General features: G+C 34.9%; 1 protein-coding gene across 9 annotated transcripts; it reads left to right on the top strand.

Annotated features, from left to right (window-relative positions):
* Positions 1 to 8,212: 8,212 nt before the first annotated feature.
* On the top strand, positions 8,213 to 18,579 carry LOC135843355 (zinc finger protein 239-like). 9 transcript variants are annotated; one of them, XM_065361215.1, is made up of 10 exons: positions 8,213 to 8,707; positions 8,861 to 8,938; positions 9,065 to 9,378; positions 9,486 to 9,593; positions 10,092 to 10,196; positions 10,275 to 10,433; positions 13,636 to 13,774; positions 13,861 to 13,996; positions 14,088 to 14,219; positions 15,971 to 18,579. In XM_065361215.1, the coding sequence occupies exons 1-10, from the start codon at positions 8,565 to 8,567 to the stop codon at positions 16,580 to 16,582; spliced, it is 1,926 nt and encodes a 641-aa protein (XP_065217287.1). In that variant the 5' UTR covers positions 8,213 to 8,564; the 3' UTR covers positions 16,583 to 18,579. The 9 variants fall into 9 exon arrangements, with proteins under 9 accessions (XP_065217287.1, XP_065217283.1, XP_065217290.1 ...); XM_065361211.1 differs by having other exon boundaries at positions 10,068 to 10,196; XM_065361216.1 differs by having other exon boundaries at positions 8,215 to 8,707; positions 9,065 to 9,369.
* Positions 18,580 to 18,889: the final 310 nt, after the last annotated feature.

Below are 18,889 nucleotides of genomic sequence, written 5' to 3'. Positions count from 1 at the left end.
GAATTAAAATTTCTGTTTCAGTGTTTAAAAGCTCAGTAAACATTTGAAAAGATGATCTTTGTTTGAAGGGAGAAAAATTTTTTAATGGCCTTGATAAAATTATTCACTTTTCCATAGTTTGGAGTTATCGATGTTATGTCGATGTGAAAGTCGATCGTCCAAAAATACATCGAGACTAACATCGACCGAATTTTCAAAGATTTCTCAAATTTGAAAAATTAAGTTGATATTGTGGATGTATTTGTTGATGTCGAATTTCACATCAACATTAACATTGACGTGTCGTCGACATGAAAATGTATTAGTTTAGTACTCTTACAATTAGATAACCTTTTGCACCTTTCAGTATAAAGAGTTTAATGTTCAACTATACTGAATATGGACTTTCTGTGTGTACTTCTCAGAGGTGGCCTCTGCGTCGATGCTGCTTTCGCTTTCAGCATGAGCAATGGCCACCTAAGTGTGTAAGAGAAAATGATTTTTGGAAAAAAATTTCAATTTTGAAACTAAAATTTAACAATTTTGCGTAGCTGGAGGTCGACGTAAATTTTGATGCCGATGTCGATCCATCCACATCCGTCACATTTGGACTCCACTTGTCAATGTAAATTTCAACCCTGTGTCGAGCCAATTGTCGACATAAATGCCGATTAACATTGGTCGACAAAAATGCCGATCAACATTGGTCGACAATTACATCAACAATTGGCTCAACACAGAGTCGAAAATGTGGATGGGTCGACATTCACATTGAAATTAGCATGGTCATTGTTGTACAGGTGCAAGTGCTCTCGCCTGATGATGAAAAGTTGTACTTTTTGAAAAAATCTTTGCAATATAAAGCTTAAAAATAAGGAGAGAGTTTTTTCTTTTCCAATTATTGGACGCCTTAGTTTTGGTTCATCCATTACCTAAAAAAATTGTTGAAAACCTATCCATAACTGGTACTTTACCTTAATTAGTAGGTATTTGAATGTGTACAGATCCAAATTTGATTTTTCTTTGTTTTTTGTGGCTTTATTTGAGTTCTTATTTTATCCATGACAAAAGAGTCAAAAAATTGTTTCAAATTTTTAAGTTGCAATGGTAGATAGACATACCTATGTGTTCTTATTTTAGCAATGCTTACTTTTTTTTTTCATTTTTACCTGTGCATAATTTTTCATCATGTAGTGTGGCAAACTAATTGAATTAAAAACTTGTGTTCATTAGTACACTTTCATATACCTCTGAGTAATGATGAGTATTGTGTTTAGCTCCAGCATAAAATATGAATAACCTTCACATCAAGTAGGTAAATACATACATACCTACCTACCCAATTGACAAAAATTTGGATTAAAATGCTAGACAATAGCTAGCTAACTACGCTACAATTGCGCTAGCGCACTAGCGTGATTTTGGGACTCTCTGCTAGCTTTTTTTCGCCAGTGTTTCACGCTAGAAAATCACTAGCAAAAAGCTAGCGTGTTCGTTAAAAGAAAGCGAGCCTCAGCTAGGAAAAAGCTAGCAGAAAGCTAGCGTTTTGTGCAGTTTTCGGATTTTTTTGAGCGATAAAAACGCTAGCAGAACATGTTGCTTCTTTCTCAGCTCGCTATACGCTAGCATTCCACTAAATAAAATAATAATCACCCATTAAAGTCAAAATTTTATTTTCAAAAATTAAAAGAGTGGGGTTAGGTACCCTCAATTTTGAGAATTTCTTCACATCTGAATTCCCCTTATCACAACGAATTTTTTAAGACCTAATTTACCTACGAAAATTTTCCTACCTAATTAACGGGGATTCGAACCAGCAACCCTATGTTCCTAACTACCTATGCTTAACGACATGGCCACCACGGAGATATTTGATTCAGGCCCTCCAAGTATTGATTGGTGTATCACTGTACAAGTTTGTAATGTGGCATTTATTGGATTGCAGTGTGTGAATCAGTGTTTCTCATTGCAAATTTTTTAAAGAAGAATGTTCATTATCAATAATTTATCTATAAATTGAATTTTCAGTTAGGTAGGTAGACCTACCTACTTAAAACCTCAATAAAAAATTGAAAAATTTACATCATAGTCCAGGAAAATTGGACAAAAAAAAGGGTCATTGGGAAACGTGAGGTAGAAAGCTTAAAATTGGTATACCGGTCCATTTTTGTGTGCTGAACACGAATCCGATGAGTCCCCGCTCGTCCCTGGTGAGCGTTCTGCCCTATTGCGGAACTAAGCCCCCCAAACCAGTTTTTTGCAATTTTCTCCCCCGCATTGCATTTTAGCGAAAAATATGTGGTTAGATAAAAGAATCTACGTCAAATTTCCGATCTAGTTATACATCAATTTTCCTTCCACCCCCAAGGGGGCCGGAGCTGGAACCATTCAAATGAGAGGGGTTGTCTAAAAAACACAAAAAAACTATCGGCGCATAGGAGGGGTGAAACGGCCCCCCGAGAGCGTTCGGGTTGATACTAGCATGGAAAGTAGGTACCATCGAGAAGCTACCGCGTGAAAAATTTTAGATCCACACCACCTCCCCTTTTTGGGAACCCCCCTTTTTTGAAATTTCAATAACACTTTTCTCAGCTCCATTTCAGCCGATTTTGAAAATTTTTCTGGAAGTTATGTATATCCTTGGTAGGTATCTCCACAAAAATTTTCAACCCTCTCCCCCCATATTTACCACTCAAAATGGCGTTTTTTTCATTTTTTTATGCCTATTAACAATCAAGATTGCGAGGTACAATTTTGGAAACACGTTTTTTGGATGTATTCTTGACCCTCAGACATCATATACTATATTCGAAATTTTTTCTTTGGTGCGCTGTGGTGAAAAACTTGGAATAATGTATTGTAGGGGGATGGGGGGTGAAATGGGAATTTTGAGAAAAATGATTATCAATGAGTAGGGTATCATTTTCATATGATTCAATACCGCTGAGCACGAATATGACCTCAGATTTTCTGCTACACTCACCCACCCCTCTCCAGAGTCCCTCAGCCCCCCTCAATTTTCACGATTTTTGAAATAAAGTTGTATTGATGACATTGGTTTTGTTGCTATGGGAAAATTACATAAGTGCATTGTTATTGTACATAAAATTTTTCGTAGAATGAGCTACAGCACATGACTCCCCCCGAGGGGGTGGACCCTTGATTTTTTTGCTACACAGAAAACGTTACAAATCTGTATGTGTACTGCACTGTATAGGTATACAGAGCATATGTGGCATAATAATATTCATGATAACTGTAACTTGAGTACGTATGAGTATGTATTTTATAATTCAATGACTACCTACATGAAAAATCACGAGAAAAAAATATGGTAACGAAATACTGATAAAAAAAAAGTAAAGAATGTTATGAGGGGGAGCCCGTGCTGTAGCTCATTCTACGAGAAATGTCATGTACAATAACAATGAACCTATGTGATTTTCCCATAGCAATGAAACCAACATCATCAAAATAACTTTATTTCGAAAATCGTGAAAATTGAGGGGGGCTGAGGGGCTCTGGAGAGGGGAAGGTGAGTGCAGCAGAAAATCTTAAGTCATATTCGTGCTCAGCGGTATCGAATCATATGAAAACGACACCAATGTCATCAAAATAACTTTATTTCAAAAATTGTGAAAATTGAGGGGGGCTGAGGGACTCTGGGGAGGGGTAGGTGAGTGTAGCAGAAAATCTGAGGTCATATGCGTGCTCAGCGGTATTGAATCATATGAAAACGATACCCCACTCATTGATAATCATTTTTCTCAAAATTCCCATTTCACCCCCCATCCCCCTACAATGCATTATTCCAAGTTTTCACCACGGCGCACCAAAGAAAAAATTTCGAATATAGTATATGATGTCTGAGGGTCAAGAATACATCCAGAAAACGTGTTTCCAAAATTGTACCTCGCAATCTTGATTGTTAATAGGCATAAAAAATTTTTAAAAAACGGCATTTTGAGTGGTAAATATGGGGGGAGGGGGTTGAACCCAACAATGTTTCATCAAAATTTCAAAAATTCCAAGGGCAGGGGCATTTTATCTATTTTACTCTGGAATACCCTTTAAAAACAAAGACTATAACCGTAATCATGTGATTGTGACGTCATGCGTCATGAGTAGGAAAGCTAGCAAAAATTCACTCGCAGATCGCTAGAATTACACGAGCAAATCTAAGCATTTTCAAACTAGCTCAAGTGCGCGAGATGATCGCTTGCTTTTCGCGAGCATAAAACGAGCAAATCTAACCATTTTTAAAGTAGCTGAAATGTGCTAGATGATCGCTAGCTTTTTGCGAGCATCTGAAACGCTAGCTTACAATCGCTAGTAAACTGCTTGATTTGCGTAAGGAAGGAAATGTTGCTAGCTGGAAATCGCGAGAAATTCGCCAGATAAACGCGAGTCAGCGAGGTAAACGCGAGGTTCCGCTAGCAAAACGCTTACGATTTTGTCAATTGGGTACCTACTATGCTGACGCACTCTCATACCTTGATATGTGATAATAATAAGTAATGATATGCATACCTAATTGAGTCTTTGTTTTTCATAAAATAGAGTCAATACGTATTTATATGCATCTGGTATAGAATGTAGAAGTATGTACAAAGGTAGATGTAGTACAATAATGTAGGTATTCTTTCTCATAATGGGCTACGCAAACACAATCATGCAAAATATAGGATTTATAACTTGCAAAAAGAATTCAAACACAAACTTAATTCAGTCATTTTTTTCCTGCAGGCACGAGGAGTATTGATGATAGATTCACCTCCATATCATTGCGATATTTGTGATAAAACGTTTTCCAATAAATCTGATTGGAGCAGACACCAGCGAAAACAACTATCGAAGCCATTCGTGTGTCCAAAGTGTAAGAAACTATTCGCTAGAAAATACCACCTCATCAGACATCAAGCAACTCATAGCAAAAAGAAACCCTACAAATGCGACATTTGTGACGCACGATTCAAGCACAATCGCACTAAATTAAAGCACGAACGATATATGCATACGGAAGTCGCTTGTTTCGAGTGTGCTGTTTGCGGAAAAATATTTAACCATAAAAATGCCATCATGATTCACCACCTGCTAGTACATTCTGATCAAAAACCGTTTCATTGCCAAACCTGTGGTACAAGTTTTTCTGACAAATGCAGCCTTGTTGTACATCAAGGGACTCATAGTAAAAAAAAATAACTTCAAATGTCGCATATGCAATAAGCGATTTAAATACTGAGTTCTTATCTATCCATGATGAATCGGTCTAAAAAATCGTTTCCAAATTTTTCTATTGTAATGGTGGATGGACATACAAATACATAGGTACCTAAATGTACCTACATGTATTCATATTTTAGTAATAGGTAATTTCATTCATTTTTACCTCATACCAAATGTATCATTATATGTTACAGTTGGGCAAAATAATTAAATTAGAAATTAGTTTTAATAATAATTAATTTCATTCGTTTTTACCTAATGGCTAATACCAAAAAATGTAACATCAATATAACAGTGGGTCAAAATAAATAAGTTAAAAATTATTAGCGTTGAGATCATCGCATTCTACACCAATTTGCAGTTCGATTTCTACTTTTAGAGAGAAATGATACTCATCTTCATGTTAAAAAACTGGATAATGCACAATATAAATAGGGTTGTCGAAATTGTTTATCCAATAAAATGTATTATTACCTATAGGTAGGTCGTTATTAGAAACTTTACTCATTCGTAAGATCACACAACACGACACCGTACTTCAAGTGCTGCACCTGATTTTCAGAATTTTGAAGAATTTTCAAAAATTGAAAAAATTGGGGAGAAAAATTTTTATTGTGATTTTTAGCTTTAGAAAAAATATCAATACGTTTTTATCAAACAAAATGAATCAGCAAGAGTAATTACTTCATTTCACCCCTCCCCGACCATCACACTTCAGTACCTACTTAACCATGTCTTTAGACCATTCTGAATTGCCTACAATTCTCCAAACATTTCAACAAGTTGCTTGAAAGGGGCCAATAATCAACTTGAGCACCTACAACTTTGTTTAGTGCTCATTGAGCCCCTTTTTGGTTGATTCAGGCAGTTACCGTGAAATTCCAAGAGATCCAGTTCTAATGTAAATTCATAAATTCTAGATAGAAAGATTTAAAAATATATATAGGTACCTATTCAAAACTGGCTCGTATACCACTGCTGTTTTTTGTTTGTTTTTTTTTTCGTAATTTGAATCATATGATTCGTGTGGAAAATTTTACATAATTATGATTTGATTCGCGTTTGAATCGTTTCTTTCAGACGTGATTCATGATCCATGATTCGAATCATATTTTTCTGGCTGTAATTGATTATTCGAGATTCATTACGATGAGTTACGAATCACGTTCATGAATCCATTTTTTTTTTTTTTTTGCTGCTAGTTCATTAAACGACAAAATGATATCTTAAGAAATTGTTCTAGAGTTCATTTAAGAGTCACTATTAGTCCGGCATATGACAATAGGAGTAATTGCACCCCCCCCCCCCGATTCTCCGGAACAACTTTATTCTTCAAGGGGAGATCCTAAGGAACATTTTAAAGCAAACTTGCCAAAAAAAAGTTGGCCTTACTTACAAAATGGCGGCCATTTTGATTGACAGGTCAGCCGAAATCGCAGATTTTGCGTTTTAACATAGGACTTTACACGAACTTTTTCAAACTTTACAAAGGTAGATCGAAAGATCATGCAAAAATTTACCACCTGTCAAAATTTCATGTGCTAAAGTGCGTTTTTCGATTTTTGGTGAATTTTTGAAAATCAAATTTAGGCCAAAAAATGAGGGAAAAAATCAAAATATCACCAAATTGACCAAGAAAACTGAAATTTGGGATATATCCTATTTTCGACATGCCAAATCGATTGGAAACGGTTTCAACCCGTTTTGAGCAGTTCTGGAGCCTCCAGCAGATTTTTGAAACTCGAAATTCCCACAAAATTCCATCAAATTGAAGTTGTAAAGCTAAAATTTATTCTAAAAACTAATTTCAATACGCTACGAAGTACATGCAGGTGAATTTCAAGTCGTTTTGGATCCTCCAGCGACTTTTTGAAAATTCCTGAAGCCTCCAGCAGATTTTTGAAACTTTAAATTTTCACAAAATTTCATCAAATAGAAATGGAAAGCTGAAATTTACTCTACACTCCAATTTTAACACCCTCTGAAAATGGCTTCTGTTGAATTTCAAGTCATTTTAGAGCCTCCAACGACTTTTTTGAACATGACTGGAGCCTCCAGTAGATATTTGAAACTTGAAATTTCCCCGAAATTTTATCAAACCAAGATGGGGAGTCGAAATTCATTCTGCAAAGTAATTTCAATTCGCTACGAAGTTGACTGCCGGTGAACTTCGAGTCGTTTTGGAGCCTCCAGCAACTTTTTGAAAGGTTGTATGACGTTTTTTTGAAAAATTGAAATTTCCTAAAACTAGCTGGAAGCTTCAAAACCATTTGAAACCACCATGTAGTCTGCGAAGTAAATTTCAGCTTGCCAACTCCATTTGATAAATTAATGTTGGGGAAATTTCAAGTTTCAAAAATCTACTGGAGGCTCGTCTAGTAATTTTCAAAAAAGTCGCTGGAGGCCCTAAAATTACTTGAACTCACCTGAAGTCGTCTTCAGAGGGTGTTAAAATTGAAGTGTAGAGTAAATTTCAGCTTTCCATCTCCATTTGATGAAATTTTGTGAAAATCTAAAGTTTCAAAAATCTGCTGGAGGCTCCAGAACTGCTCAAAACGGGTTGAAACCGTTTCAAATTGATTTGGCATGTCGAAAATAGGGTATATCCCAAATTTCAGTTTTTTTGGTCAATTTGGTGAAATTTTGATTTTTTCCCTCATTTTTTTCTCTTTTGTGAGAGTGGGGGATAAAACATATGATTTTCCTAACAATTTTTTCATTCATTTTTTCACTCCCAGAATTCGAAAAGAAAAAGCACCAAAACGATATTTTTTATGTACCTTAAAATGAGTGAAATAGTGATCGAAATTCGAAAACAATTTTTTCAATTTTTTAGACCAAGATGAAACCATTGATGTAGGGTTGCGTTCATTTGGTGGTTGCCTATTTAAAAATACAATACATTTATGAACATTTGCAGGCAGTGAGGGGTCGTGAAAATGAAAACTCCGAATGCATCATTTCAAAAAGGTGTTATTTAGCGAATTCAGACATTCGAATAGAACTGGTTGTGAATCGTGCACTACCTACTTCATCGTTGAAAGTACATAAATAGGTAGGTTCAGGTGCTTAGATTAGTAGACGTTCTTATCATTGCAATAATCAGCCAGTGCCCGTATGCACAATGTTGTTAGAAATATTCAAAGAGTGATTGTATTCTGGTTGGATAGGTGATACAGAGAACTTTATTTTTGCAAACGTATCTATGCTCGTTTTCTTGAACGAGAAGTTATGTAAAAGACTATGTGCATTCGCTGCAATTTATTCAGTAGTGAAAAATGATTGTTCGGATCACGTTAATTTGAAACAAAGTAGAATATTGTTGGTTAATTTTATCGAAGTTTTCATGTTTTATCAATATGAATTTATTGAATAGTTTTTCGAAAAAAGAATCCGCGAGACGAGTGCATAACATCGGCTGCTGTCATTCTGCCCCATATCAGTTTACAAACCATAACTCGAGGCAGTTCAGAGATGATACTAGTCCATCTGGTCATAGAAGGTATGTGAACCTGGTTTAAAAAAACTGTTGTTATTCAATAATGTATTCCGATCATTTGTTTGCGTCGAGAAAAGTGAGTAAACTTGCTTTGAAAAACGATCGCCTTTTTGATGTTTCATTCGGATCAGTTGTTCTAAAAATGCATTATTTCAGTGAACATTACGAGAATGAAGCCGAAAATAAAGACTTATGCTTTGTATGTGGATTTGTCTCAGCTAACGAATTTTTTAGGTGGGTAATGGGTTTGATGAGCACATGAACTGATGAACTAGCTCATCACAAATATTAGTAGGTAGTTAGGTACATATTATATCAAAAGGCAGGCATTCGATATATTGACATGTTTTAAAATTCCAGTTTTCCAAATGATATTAACACTCGACATCAGTGGGCTACCTTCTGCGACTTGCCTCTTGGCGAGATAAAACCGCATTTTCGACTTTGTGACAGGCACTTTAAACCTGACGATTATCGAATCTCAATTCAACGTAAATTATTGATACAGACAAGTAGTGTTCCAACATTGCAACCAAAACTGAAACAGGGCTTCGGACCTTCAACTAACAACAGTTTACAATCTAGTCAAAATTCCATCAACATTTCCAACCCAACGTTGAATGAAAATACATCACAAAACGCGATATACAGCCCTGTCGTCCAAGGTAAAATAGGTACCTATACCTACATAATTTTTTTATCATATTACCAATTTTGCTACATCGACTATCATCTTTGATAACTAACTTGAAATGATTTGATAATTTTGGTTTTGATTTAGGTAATCTTTCATCTGAAGTTCTCAAGTTAAGAACTCGTTGTTCACTTCTCGAAGACACTGTAGCTGATTTGAAAAAAAGAATCGAGCGACTAGACAAGAGACCCGTTGGTTAGTACCTTACGATGCCTACTTATATTAATATTGCATTATATATTTTTTGAATCTGAAGGGCAGTTTTTTAGAAATATCAATTTTGAACAATATTACGTACTTATTTTAAAAAAATAAGAAGTCAATTAAATTTACCCACCATTGGAATTTTTAAAGCTGTGAGATAACGTTTGTCGTATTTTTCGAATTTTCAAAACATTGGTTACTTACAATATTTTTTTTATAATTTTGTCAACAATATTTTAATTTTTGGTCAATTTTTAAATTTTTTTTGAACAATTCCGCGTAAGTAACGCGTTAAAATCATAGAAGTTGTCAATCTTACATTCTTTTCTTTTTGAAAAATTTCACTCAGGTTGTCAATTGGCATTTTCGAGCGATTTTGAACAGTCGAAAATTCTCGTAAACTTTTATTAATTAATTGTGCTAATTTACATAATATTTAGTTGGTTTTTATTTGCTATCCAGAAGTTAGTAAAATGTCAACTTTGCCAGCTTCCAACAATCAAACAGACGAATTTGTCAACTTTTCCAAGTGTCTAGATGCCCAGGAGGCAAGCATGTTCTGGCACACCTCGGTTTCGTCCCAGCACGAGACTTGTGTAATACAGTTGAATAATATCTATAGCAATTTTGAGCTAATCATTATACTTAAGTGTTTCTAATTCTGTGTTTCAGTTGCGCTCGTAGAATCTGTCGAAAAGGTTGCCGACGAAGATGGTTACTCTACAGATTCGAGTATGCCTCCCTTAGAGATATCGAGCGATGAACTTCACACTTCGGAGGGACCACTTGAAAAATTTCCTGAAGAAGGTGACAGTAGATACTTAGCACAAGGTACTTAAATCATAATTAAGTAGGTCTATGTGTTTTTGTTTTAAAAGAAAATAGTTATCTACCTAAGATAGTGCTGGTTTTAAAGACAGAGGGGATGGGGTGATAATCCGCTCCCAACAATTAAGTTTTATTTTAATGGTAAATACAAATAGTAGTCATTTTCCAAGCATTTCTGCGCTCATATTTTACTGGGACGGATACCGATTGTAGACCTATAGACCTTATGTCCTGCTCGAACTAAAATTGCAAAAAAGTATTCGTACATCCGTACACCGTTTACTCGAAATACTATCTTCCAGACATCACATCATTTTATTTAAAAAAGAGAAAATGGCCAGCAAGCATACGTACGAGAAGGTATACCCAGAAAATGAAGGGAAAAATCGAAATAATATTAGATATAGGTACCTACCTATAGATATAGCATATCGATTTCTTATCATCTTTCAATTGAGTCATCTCACGTCAATTCAACCAAGTAGTGGTAAGGGATGTCGGTGATTTTTTTGAAATTTTTCCTGTGGAAAGACGTTCCGAAGAGATGACCAATGGCACAAATCGCAGCCCTCTAGCCCTTTTTTAAAGGCTGCTAGGGGGTGTCAAAGTTTTCAGTGAATTTGAAATATCATCAATTTCACCAGTGGATTACTCTATAACCGCGATACCTACCAAAATGGAATTTTTTCCAATAGTTAAGGAGTTTGAAAGGCCTTTTGGTGATATCATAAAATTCAGTGTTGCCACTTTTTTTCGTTCGAAAAATTAGCTCGAAAAGTTTCACAACGTAGTTTTCATATCGTTCCGACTCTCAAAAATTCTGAAAAAAATATATTATGAACAACATATTAAAAAATTAGGATGGCGTTATTTCGTTAAGTCGATTTAAAAAAATTGAATGTTTACAAAAAAATGTGATTTTTTGATTTAAAACATGAAAAAAAATTTTGATTGGCGAAGTTGACCTATTTGACCCCTATTTTCACATATCCGTTGAAAAAGTTAAAACCCCCTTTCACTCAATGAAATATTAAATTCATCACAAAAAAATTAAAATAAAAAAAAAACGAATTTTAATTTTTTTGCTATGAGTGTGATTTTTATCAACTTTTTCATGAAATACGTTAGATAAGAGGTCAAAATAAGACAACTGAATAAATTTAAACTTTTTTTGATGTTTGGACGAATTGAAAATTAAAGGGAAGAGTTGCGATAACTTCCATCCTACCAAATTTTAAGCTCAATAAAATTTTGCGCTGGTACTCAAAAATCCAATTTTCCAATTTTTGGTAATTTCAATATTTTGGGAACCCCTGGAAAACTAGAAACCTGCGATTTCCGCCAAACTTAACGTTTTGAGGTATATATATTCGATTATTTAGATGAAAAAGTTGAACTAAGTTCCCTGTATCTAAATTCTAAGTATATAATTTTGAACCCTTTTTTCAGAGCCCTCAATTTTAGGCACCCCTAAAAAGGCGTTCATGCATAATTTTTCAATAATAAATTGAAGAATTTACATTTGAAACACACTAGCAAGTGCTCGATAATTTTTCGAATGATTTTTCCAGTAACATTCAAAATTGAGCTATTTTGAGTCAAATTCTGAGGTTTAACTCTTCGAAAAGACGTTGAAATCACGTTTTCATGATTTGAATTTGACCTAAAATAGCTCAATTTTGAAAGTTACAGGAAAAATCGTAAGAAAAATTATCGAGCACTTGCTAGTGTGTTTCAAATGTAAATTCTTCAATTTATTTGAAAAATTATGCATAAACGTCTTTTTTAGGGATGCCTAAAATTGGGGCCTCTAAAAAAAGGATTCAAAATTACGAATATACAGGGAGCTTAATTCAACTTCTTCATCTGAATAATCGAATATATACCTCAAAACGTTACGTTTGACGCAACTTGCAGGTTTCTAGTTTTCCAGGGGTTCCCAAAATATTGAAATTACGAAAAATTGGAAAATTGGAATTTTGAGTACCAGCAAAAATTTTTATTGAGCTCAAAATTTGATAGGATGAAGGTCTTTCAGATACTAATAAACTGTAAAAAGCTTTTTAGCGGAGTTCGAAGGGGTATGATAAAAATGGTGGTTCCAAAATTTTCAAAAAATTGAAATCCCCCAATTTCTGTCCCCGAGGGTCGAAAGTAGAAAAATCACCTCACATAGCGTTTATTTGGTTCAAACAGATATCTTACGCTAAAAAAGTTTTTGAAATTCATACTCAGTGGTTCCAAAAATTATTTTTTTATTCGCAACTTTGGGAACCCCTGGAGCCCAAAAAATGGTCATTTTGGGTTAACTAACCACGGATTCGTATTTCGGACATTTATCACAACATTTTTAGAGTGGTCGAGTCGATAATCAGCTGGGACCATAAAATGGCCTTATTGCAACTCCTCCTTTTTTCGAATTTTGATTTTTTTGTGATGGGTATATTTCATTGAGTGAAAGGGGTTTTTCAGCTTTTTCAATGGATACGTAAAAATAGGGGTCAAATGAGTCAACTTCACCAGTCAAAACTTTTTTTCATGTTTTAAATCGAAAAATCACATTTTTTCACAATTTTTCAATTTTTTAAAATCTACTTTACGAAATAACGCCATCCTAATTTTTTATCATGTTGTCCAGCCTGAAAAGTTGTCTATAATATATTTTTTTCGCTATTTTTCAGAGTCGGAATGGTCTGAAAATTACGTTTTGAAACTTTTCGAGCTAATTTTTCGTACGAAAAAAAGTGGCAACACTGATTTTTATGATATCACCAAAAAGTCTTTCAAAACCTCTAACTATTGAAAAAAGTTCCATTTTGGTAGGTATCGCGGTTATCGAGTAATCCACTGCTGAAATGGATGATATTTCAAGTTCACTGAAAACTTTGACTCACCCTAGAAGGCTTCAAAAAAGGGTTAGAGGGCTGCGACCACAGGAAAAATGTCAGAAAAATCGCCGACCCTCCTTACCACTTCTTGATCGAATTGACGTGGAATGACCCAATTACTTAGATACCTATTATTGGGTATTTATTTTTGGAAATGGGCGCTCGCCTGTTCATAGATTTTCAAAACGGAGGGGGGGGGGTGGACCTAAAAATTGTAAATGATTTTCTCATTTCTCATGCATGAAAAACTTGACTTGAAGAATTTCATACTATAGGTAGGTACTTCATTTTAAAATTTTCTTGAAATTGTTTTTTAGATTCCGCATTAAACAATTTATGGAACTGTTTCTCCGATCCGACGGCAGCAACCTATGATGATGTGTCCTTGAACGTACTCGGCGACAACGACGAAATTGTTGGCGTTATTTCTGTCAGTCCTCAAATCAACCATCAATTGTAAGCGATACATTTTATGGACTTCTATTCTGAAAATTATGGCATTGCAATGAATTTCATTTATAGCTTTTCAATTTTCTCTACAGGCGTATAAATGATACCTCTGACAGTTCCAATAATGAACAATTCGATAAAGCACAAGATGGGCAAACACTGCGGATGGAACAAGTGCAAGTGACAACCCAACAGCCAATCTGTAATGATGAGCTAAATCTGTGCCAGGTAAGGGTAACTGGTATGGTTTCAATTAGCTTTAGGGCAAGTTACATTTTTAGCACCACATTTATGTTGATCACTTTATCGCAATGTGCAGGCCTCTCCTTCAGCTGGGTGTTCAAAACGCCGAAAAAATTGCGGTGAAGGACGGATTACTCGTTTGGCTAAAAAAAAAGAACTCCCTAGCGTAGCTAGCACGATACAAACCTCGGGCAGTTTTCCAAAAAAGGTTTGTACATCTACATTATACCTCTAAGTAGTGTGATGTGTATTGTTTTTAGCAGCATCATCAAGTAGGTATGCAGTATGACACAAAAGTACCTACTGTTCAGTGTCTTTCATTTCTAAGTTGAAAGGAGCTAGCGAGATGAATGAAGCGGCGTTGAGTAGGGAAAAATAAGGGCATTCCAAAGTGACTTTGAAAATTTCTGGGCCATGCACTGGGTGCACACAAATTGAAAAACCGGTTTGGTCAAAAAATTCAAACTGGTTTTTATTGGCAGAGTGCATTCTACACACTAAGGCGACAAAAACGCGAAATGAATTTTTTCAAACCGGTTCATCAATTTGCAACCAGTTAACGAAAAATACCCAAAAATTGTATATAGAGAAAAAAGCTTGGAACAAAAGTTGTAGAGCATGAAAAATTACACAATTCTGTCTAATCATATTTTAAAACCGGTTCATTGGTTTGAATTTAGCAAGCCGTTTTTGACAATCACCTAAAACTTAGAGATAGAGAGAAAAAGCTTGAAACAAATTGTAGAGCGTGAAAAATTGAGCAATTTTTGCTGATCAGGTTTTGAAACTGGTTCGTTAATTTGCAACCAGTTTCCAAAAATTACCTAAACATTGAAAATCGAGAAAATGACTTGAAACAAAAGTTGTAGGGCGTGAAAAATTACACAATTTTGTTCAATCATATTTTGAAACTGGTTCATTGGTTCGCATTTAGCAACCAGTTTTTGACAATCACCTAAAAATGAAAGATAGAAAAAAACTTGAAACAAAAGTTGTAGAGCATGAGAAATAGAAGCATTTTCGTTGATCAGATTTTTAAACCGGTTCATTAATTTGCAACCAGTTTCCAAAAATTACCTAAAAATTGAAGATCGAGAAAAAGGCTTGAAACAAAAGTTGAAGGACGTGAAAAATTGCACAATTTTGATCAGTCACATTTTGAAACCGGTTCATTGGTTCACATTTGGTAACCAGGTTTTGACAATCACCTTAAAATTAAAGATAGAGAAAAAAACTCGAAACAAAAGTTGTAGAGCGTGAAAAATTGAACCATTTCTACTGATCGGATTTTGAAAATGGCCATTTGCAACCAGATAACTTTCGATGGCATTGCTGCAAATTGTTAATGAACGGGTTTCAAAATCTGATTAGCGAAAATAATTCAATTTTACACACTCCACAATTTATGTTTCCTACTTTTTTCCCTATCTCCAATTTTAAAGTGATTGTCAACAACATGGTTGCTAAATGCGAACCAATGAACTGGTTTCAAAATGATGATTGAACAGAATTGGGTAATTTTTCATGCCCTACAACTTTTGTTTCAAGCTTTTTTCTCGATCTTCAATTTTTAGGTAATTTTTGGAAACTGGTTGCAAATTAATGAACCGGTTTCAAAATCTGATCAGCGAAAATGGTTCAATTTTTCACGCTTTACAACTTTGTTCCAAGTTTTTTTTCTCTAGCTATCTCCAATTTCAAGGTAATAATTGTCAACAACATGGTTGCTAAATACGAACCAATAAACTGGTTTCAAAATGATGATTGAACAGAATTGTGTAATTTTTCATGCTCTACAACTTTTGTTCCAAGCTTTTTTCTCTATCTACATCACTTTTTGAATAGGTAGGAAATATTCTTTCTCACACAGGGTGCAAAATCATTCAAAAGAACAGTACTTGCATAACTTCCAAAATGATAACAAGCATAAAATTAATTCAATTGTTTTTTTTCCTGCAGGTACGAGGAGTATTGATGCGAGATTCATCGCCTCCATACTGTTGCAATATTTGTGATAAAACGTTTTCCGATAAATCTGATTGGAGCAGACACCAGCGAAAACATTCGAAGCCATTCGTGTGTCCAAAGTGTAAAAAACCATTTGCCAGAAAATATGACCTCTCCAGACATCAAGCAACTCATAGTGATGAGAAACCCTACAAATGCGGAATTTGTGACAAACCATTCAAGACCAACAGTGGTAAAACAATGCACGAACTTGCACATGCGGAACGCGCTCGTTATGAGTGTGCTGTTTGCGGGAAAGTGTTTAACCAAAGATCTTCCATCATTGCCCACTTGAATATTCACTCTGATCAAAAACCATTTCGATGCAAAACTTGTGGCAGAAGATTTGCTCAGAAACATCACCTTGTTTATCATAAAAGGACGCATGGTAAAGGAAAAAAATTCAAATGCCGCATAAGCAACCAGCTATTCAAACATGATCACAGTAAAGCAATGCACGAACGTTCGCATGTTGAGGGCCCTCGTTTTGAATGCGCCCTATGCGGCAAGAAGTATCGCAATAAAAACGGCCTAGCCTATCACATATCACATAATTGCAGTTAGATTTCAGTACATAATTAGTATATTTAAATGTGTGCAGATCCAAATTTGATTTTTCTTTGTTTTTTTCCGTTTCAAGTTTTTATTTACTTACCCATTGGCAAAAGAGTCGAAAAGGAGGAGTTGCGATAAGGCCATTTTTTGGCCCCACCTAGTTTTCAACTCGACCACTCTAAAAATGTTGTAATAAATGTCCAAAATACGAATCCGTGGTTAGTTAACCCAAAATGACCATTTTTTGGGCTCCAGGGGTTCCCAAAGTTGCAAAAAAGAAAGTAATTTTAGGAACCACTGAGTATTATTTAAAACACTTTTTTAGCGTAAAATATCTTTTTGAATCTGATAAACGTTATGTGAGGTGATTTTCTTACTTTCGACCATCGGGGGCAGAATTGGGGGGGGGTTCAATTTTTTGAAAATTTTGAAACCACCATTTTGATGCTACCCCTTTGAGCCTCGCTAAAAAGCTTTTCATAGTTCATTAGTATCTGAATGACTTCCATCCTACCAAATTTTGAGCTCAATAAAAATTTACGCTGGTACTCAAAAATCCAGTTTTACAATTTTTCGTAATTTCGATATTTTGGGAACCCCTGGAAAACTAGAAACCTGCGATTTGCGTCAAACGTAACGTTTTGAGGTATATATTCGATTATCCAAGTGAAAAAATTCAATCAAGCTCCCTTTACGTTCGTAATTTTGAACCTTTTTTTAGACCCCCCCCCATTTTAGGCACCCCTAAAAAGGCGTTTATGCGTAGTTTTTGAAATAAATTGAAGAATTTACATTTGAAACACACTAGCAAGTGCTCGATAATTTTTCGAATGATTTTTCTAGTAACTTTCGAAATTGGGCTATTTTGGGTCAAATTCGGAGATTCAACTATTCGAAAATATGTACATTAAAATCACGTTTTCACGATGTAAACGAAGTAAAATTCTCAGAATTTGACTCAAAATAGCTGAATTTTGAATGTTATAGGAAAAATCATATGAAAAATTCTCAAGCACTTACTAGTGCGTTTCAAATTCAAATTATTCAATTTATTTGAAAAAATATGCATAAACGCTTTTTTTAGGGGTCCCCAAAATTGGAGGCTCTAAAAAAAGGGTTGAAAATTACAAATATACTGAGAGCTCAACTGAACTTTTTCACTTCGATACTCGAATATATACCTCAAAACGTTACGTTTGGCGCAAATCGCAGGTTTCTAGTTTTCCAGGGGTTCCTAAAATATTGAAATTACGAAAAATTGGAAAATTGGATTTTTGAGTACCAGCGAAAATTTTTATTGAGCTCAAAATTTGGTAGAATGGAGGTCTTTCAGATACTAATGAACTGTGAAAAGCTTTTTAGCGAGGCTCAAAGGGGTAGCATCAAAATGGTGGTTCCAAAATTTTCAAAAAATTGAACCCCCCCCCACAACTTCTGCCCCCGAGGGTCGAAAGTAGTAAAATCACCTCACATAATGTTTCTGAGGTTCAAACAGATATTTTACGCTAAAAAAGTTTTTGAAAATAATACTTAGTGGTTCCTAAAATAATTTTTTATTCGCAACTTTGGGAACCCCTGGAGCTCAAAAAATGGTCATTTTGGGTTAACTATAACCACGGATTCGTATTTCGGACATTTGTGACAACATTTTTAGAGTGGTCGAGTTGAAAACTAGGTAGGGCCAAAAAATGGCCTTATCGCAACTCCTCCTTTTTGTTTTCAAATTTTTAAATTGCATGTGGTAGATAGACATACCTACCTACCTATGTGTTCTTATTTTAGTAATGCTTACTTTTTGTCATTTTTACTTAAGCATAATTATTTAACATGTACTTAGTTTGGCAAAATAATTAAATCAAGAACTAGTGTTCATTGCATTCTTTACCAATTTATTGCAGTTCGATTTTTATTTTTATAGAGAAACGATATTTTCATGTTCAGAAACCTGGTAATATACAGGGTTGACGAAATTGTATTTTATCTAATAAAATGTATCAGGTACCTAACCTTATTACTTTGTTAGAAACTTCACAGTTCACACATTCGTAAGATCACACAACACAACATCGTGTTGCATGTTTTATGATTTTGTAAAATGCAGCTACATATCAAGCACAATATTGATGCATTTTAATTTTTTGTGAACATTTCGATTTACGTGTTTTCGTGTTAAAATTCACCCAAACACATTAATCAGGAACTCTATGATTTTTTCAATAATTTTTCGTTTATTTCGAGAGAAATGGTGGCGCCAAAAAGACATTTTTCGTGCACCTTCAAATGTGTGATGAACTAGTGGTCGAGAACGATGAGTAG

Source organism: Planococcus citri, chromosome 4 (genome assembly GCF_950023065.1).
Source record: "Planococcus citri chromosome 4, ihPlaCitr1.1, whole genome shotgun sequence".
NCBI classification, from domain to species: domain Eukaryota; kingdom Metazoa; phylum Arthropoda; class Insecta; order Hemiptera; family Pseudococcidae; genus Planococcus; species Planococcus citri.
The sequence above is the reverse complement of the archived record's forward strand: the minus strand, read 5'-3'. Positions and strand labels throughout refer to the sequence as shown.

What these genes read in the sequence shown, in the direction of transcription:
- LOC135843355 (XM_065361210.1), top strand. Translation starts at nt 8,565, where the DNA reads ATGAATTTATTGAATAGTTTTTCGAAAAAAGAATCCGCGAGACGAGTG. An exon ending in CCTCAAATCAACCATCAATT is followed by an intron (nt 13,775 to 13,860) that starts GTAAGCGATACA and finishes TTTTCTCTACAG; the next exon opens with GCGTATAAATGATACCTCTG. An exon ending in CGGGCAGTTTTCCAAAAAAG is followed by an intron (nt 14,220 to 15,970) that starts GTTTGTACATCT and finishes TTTTTCCTGCAG; the next exon opens with GTACGAGGAGTATTGATGCG.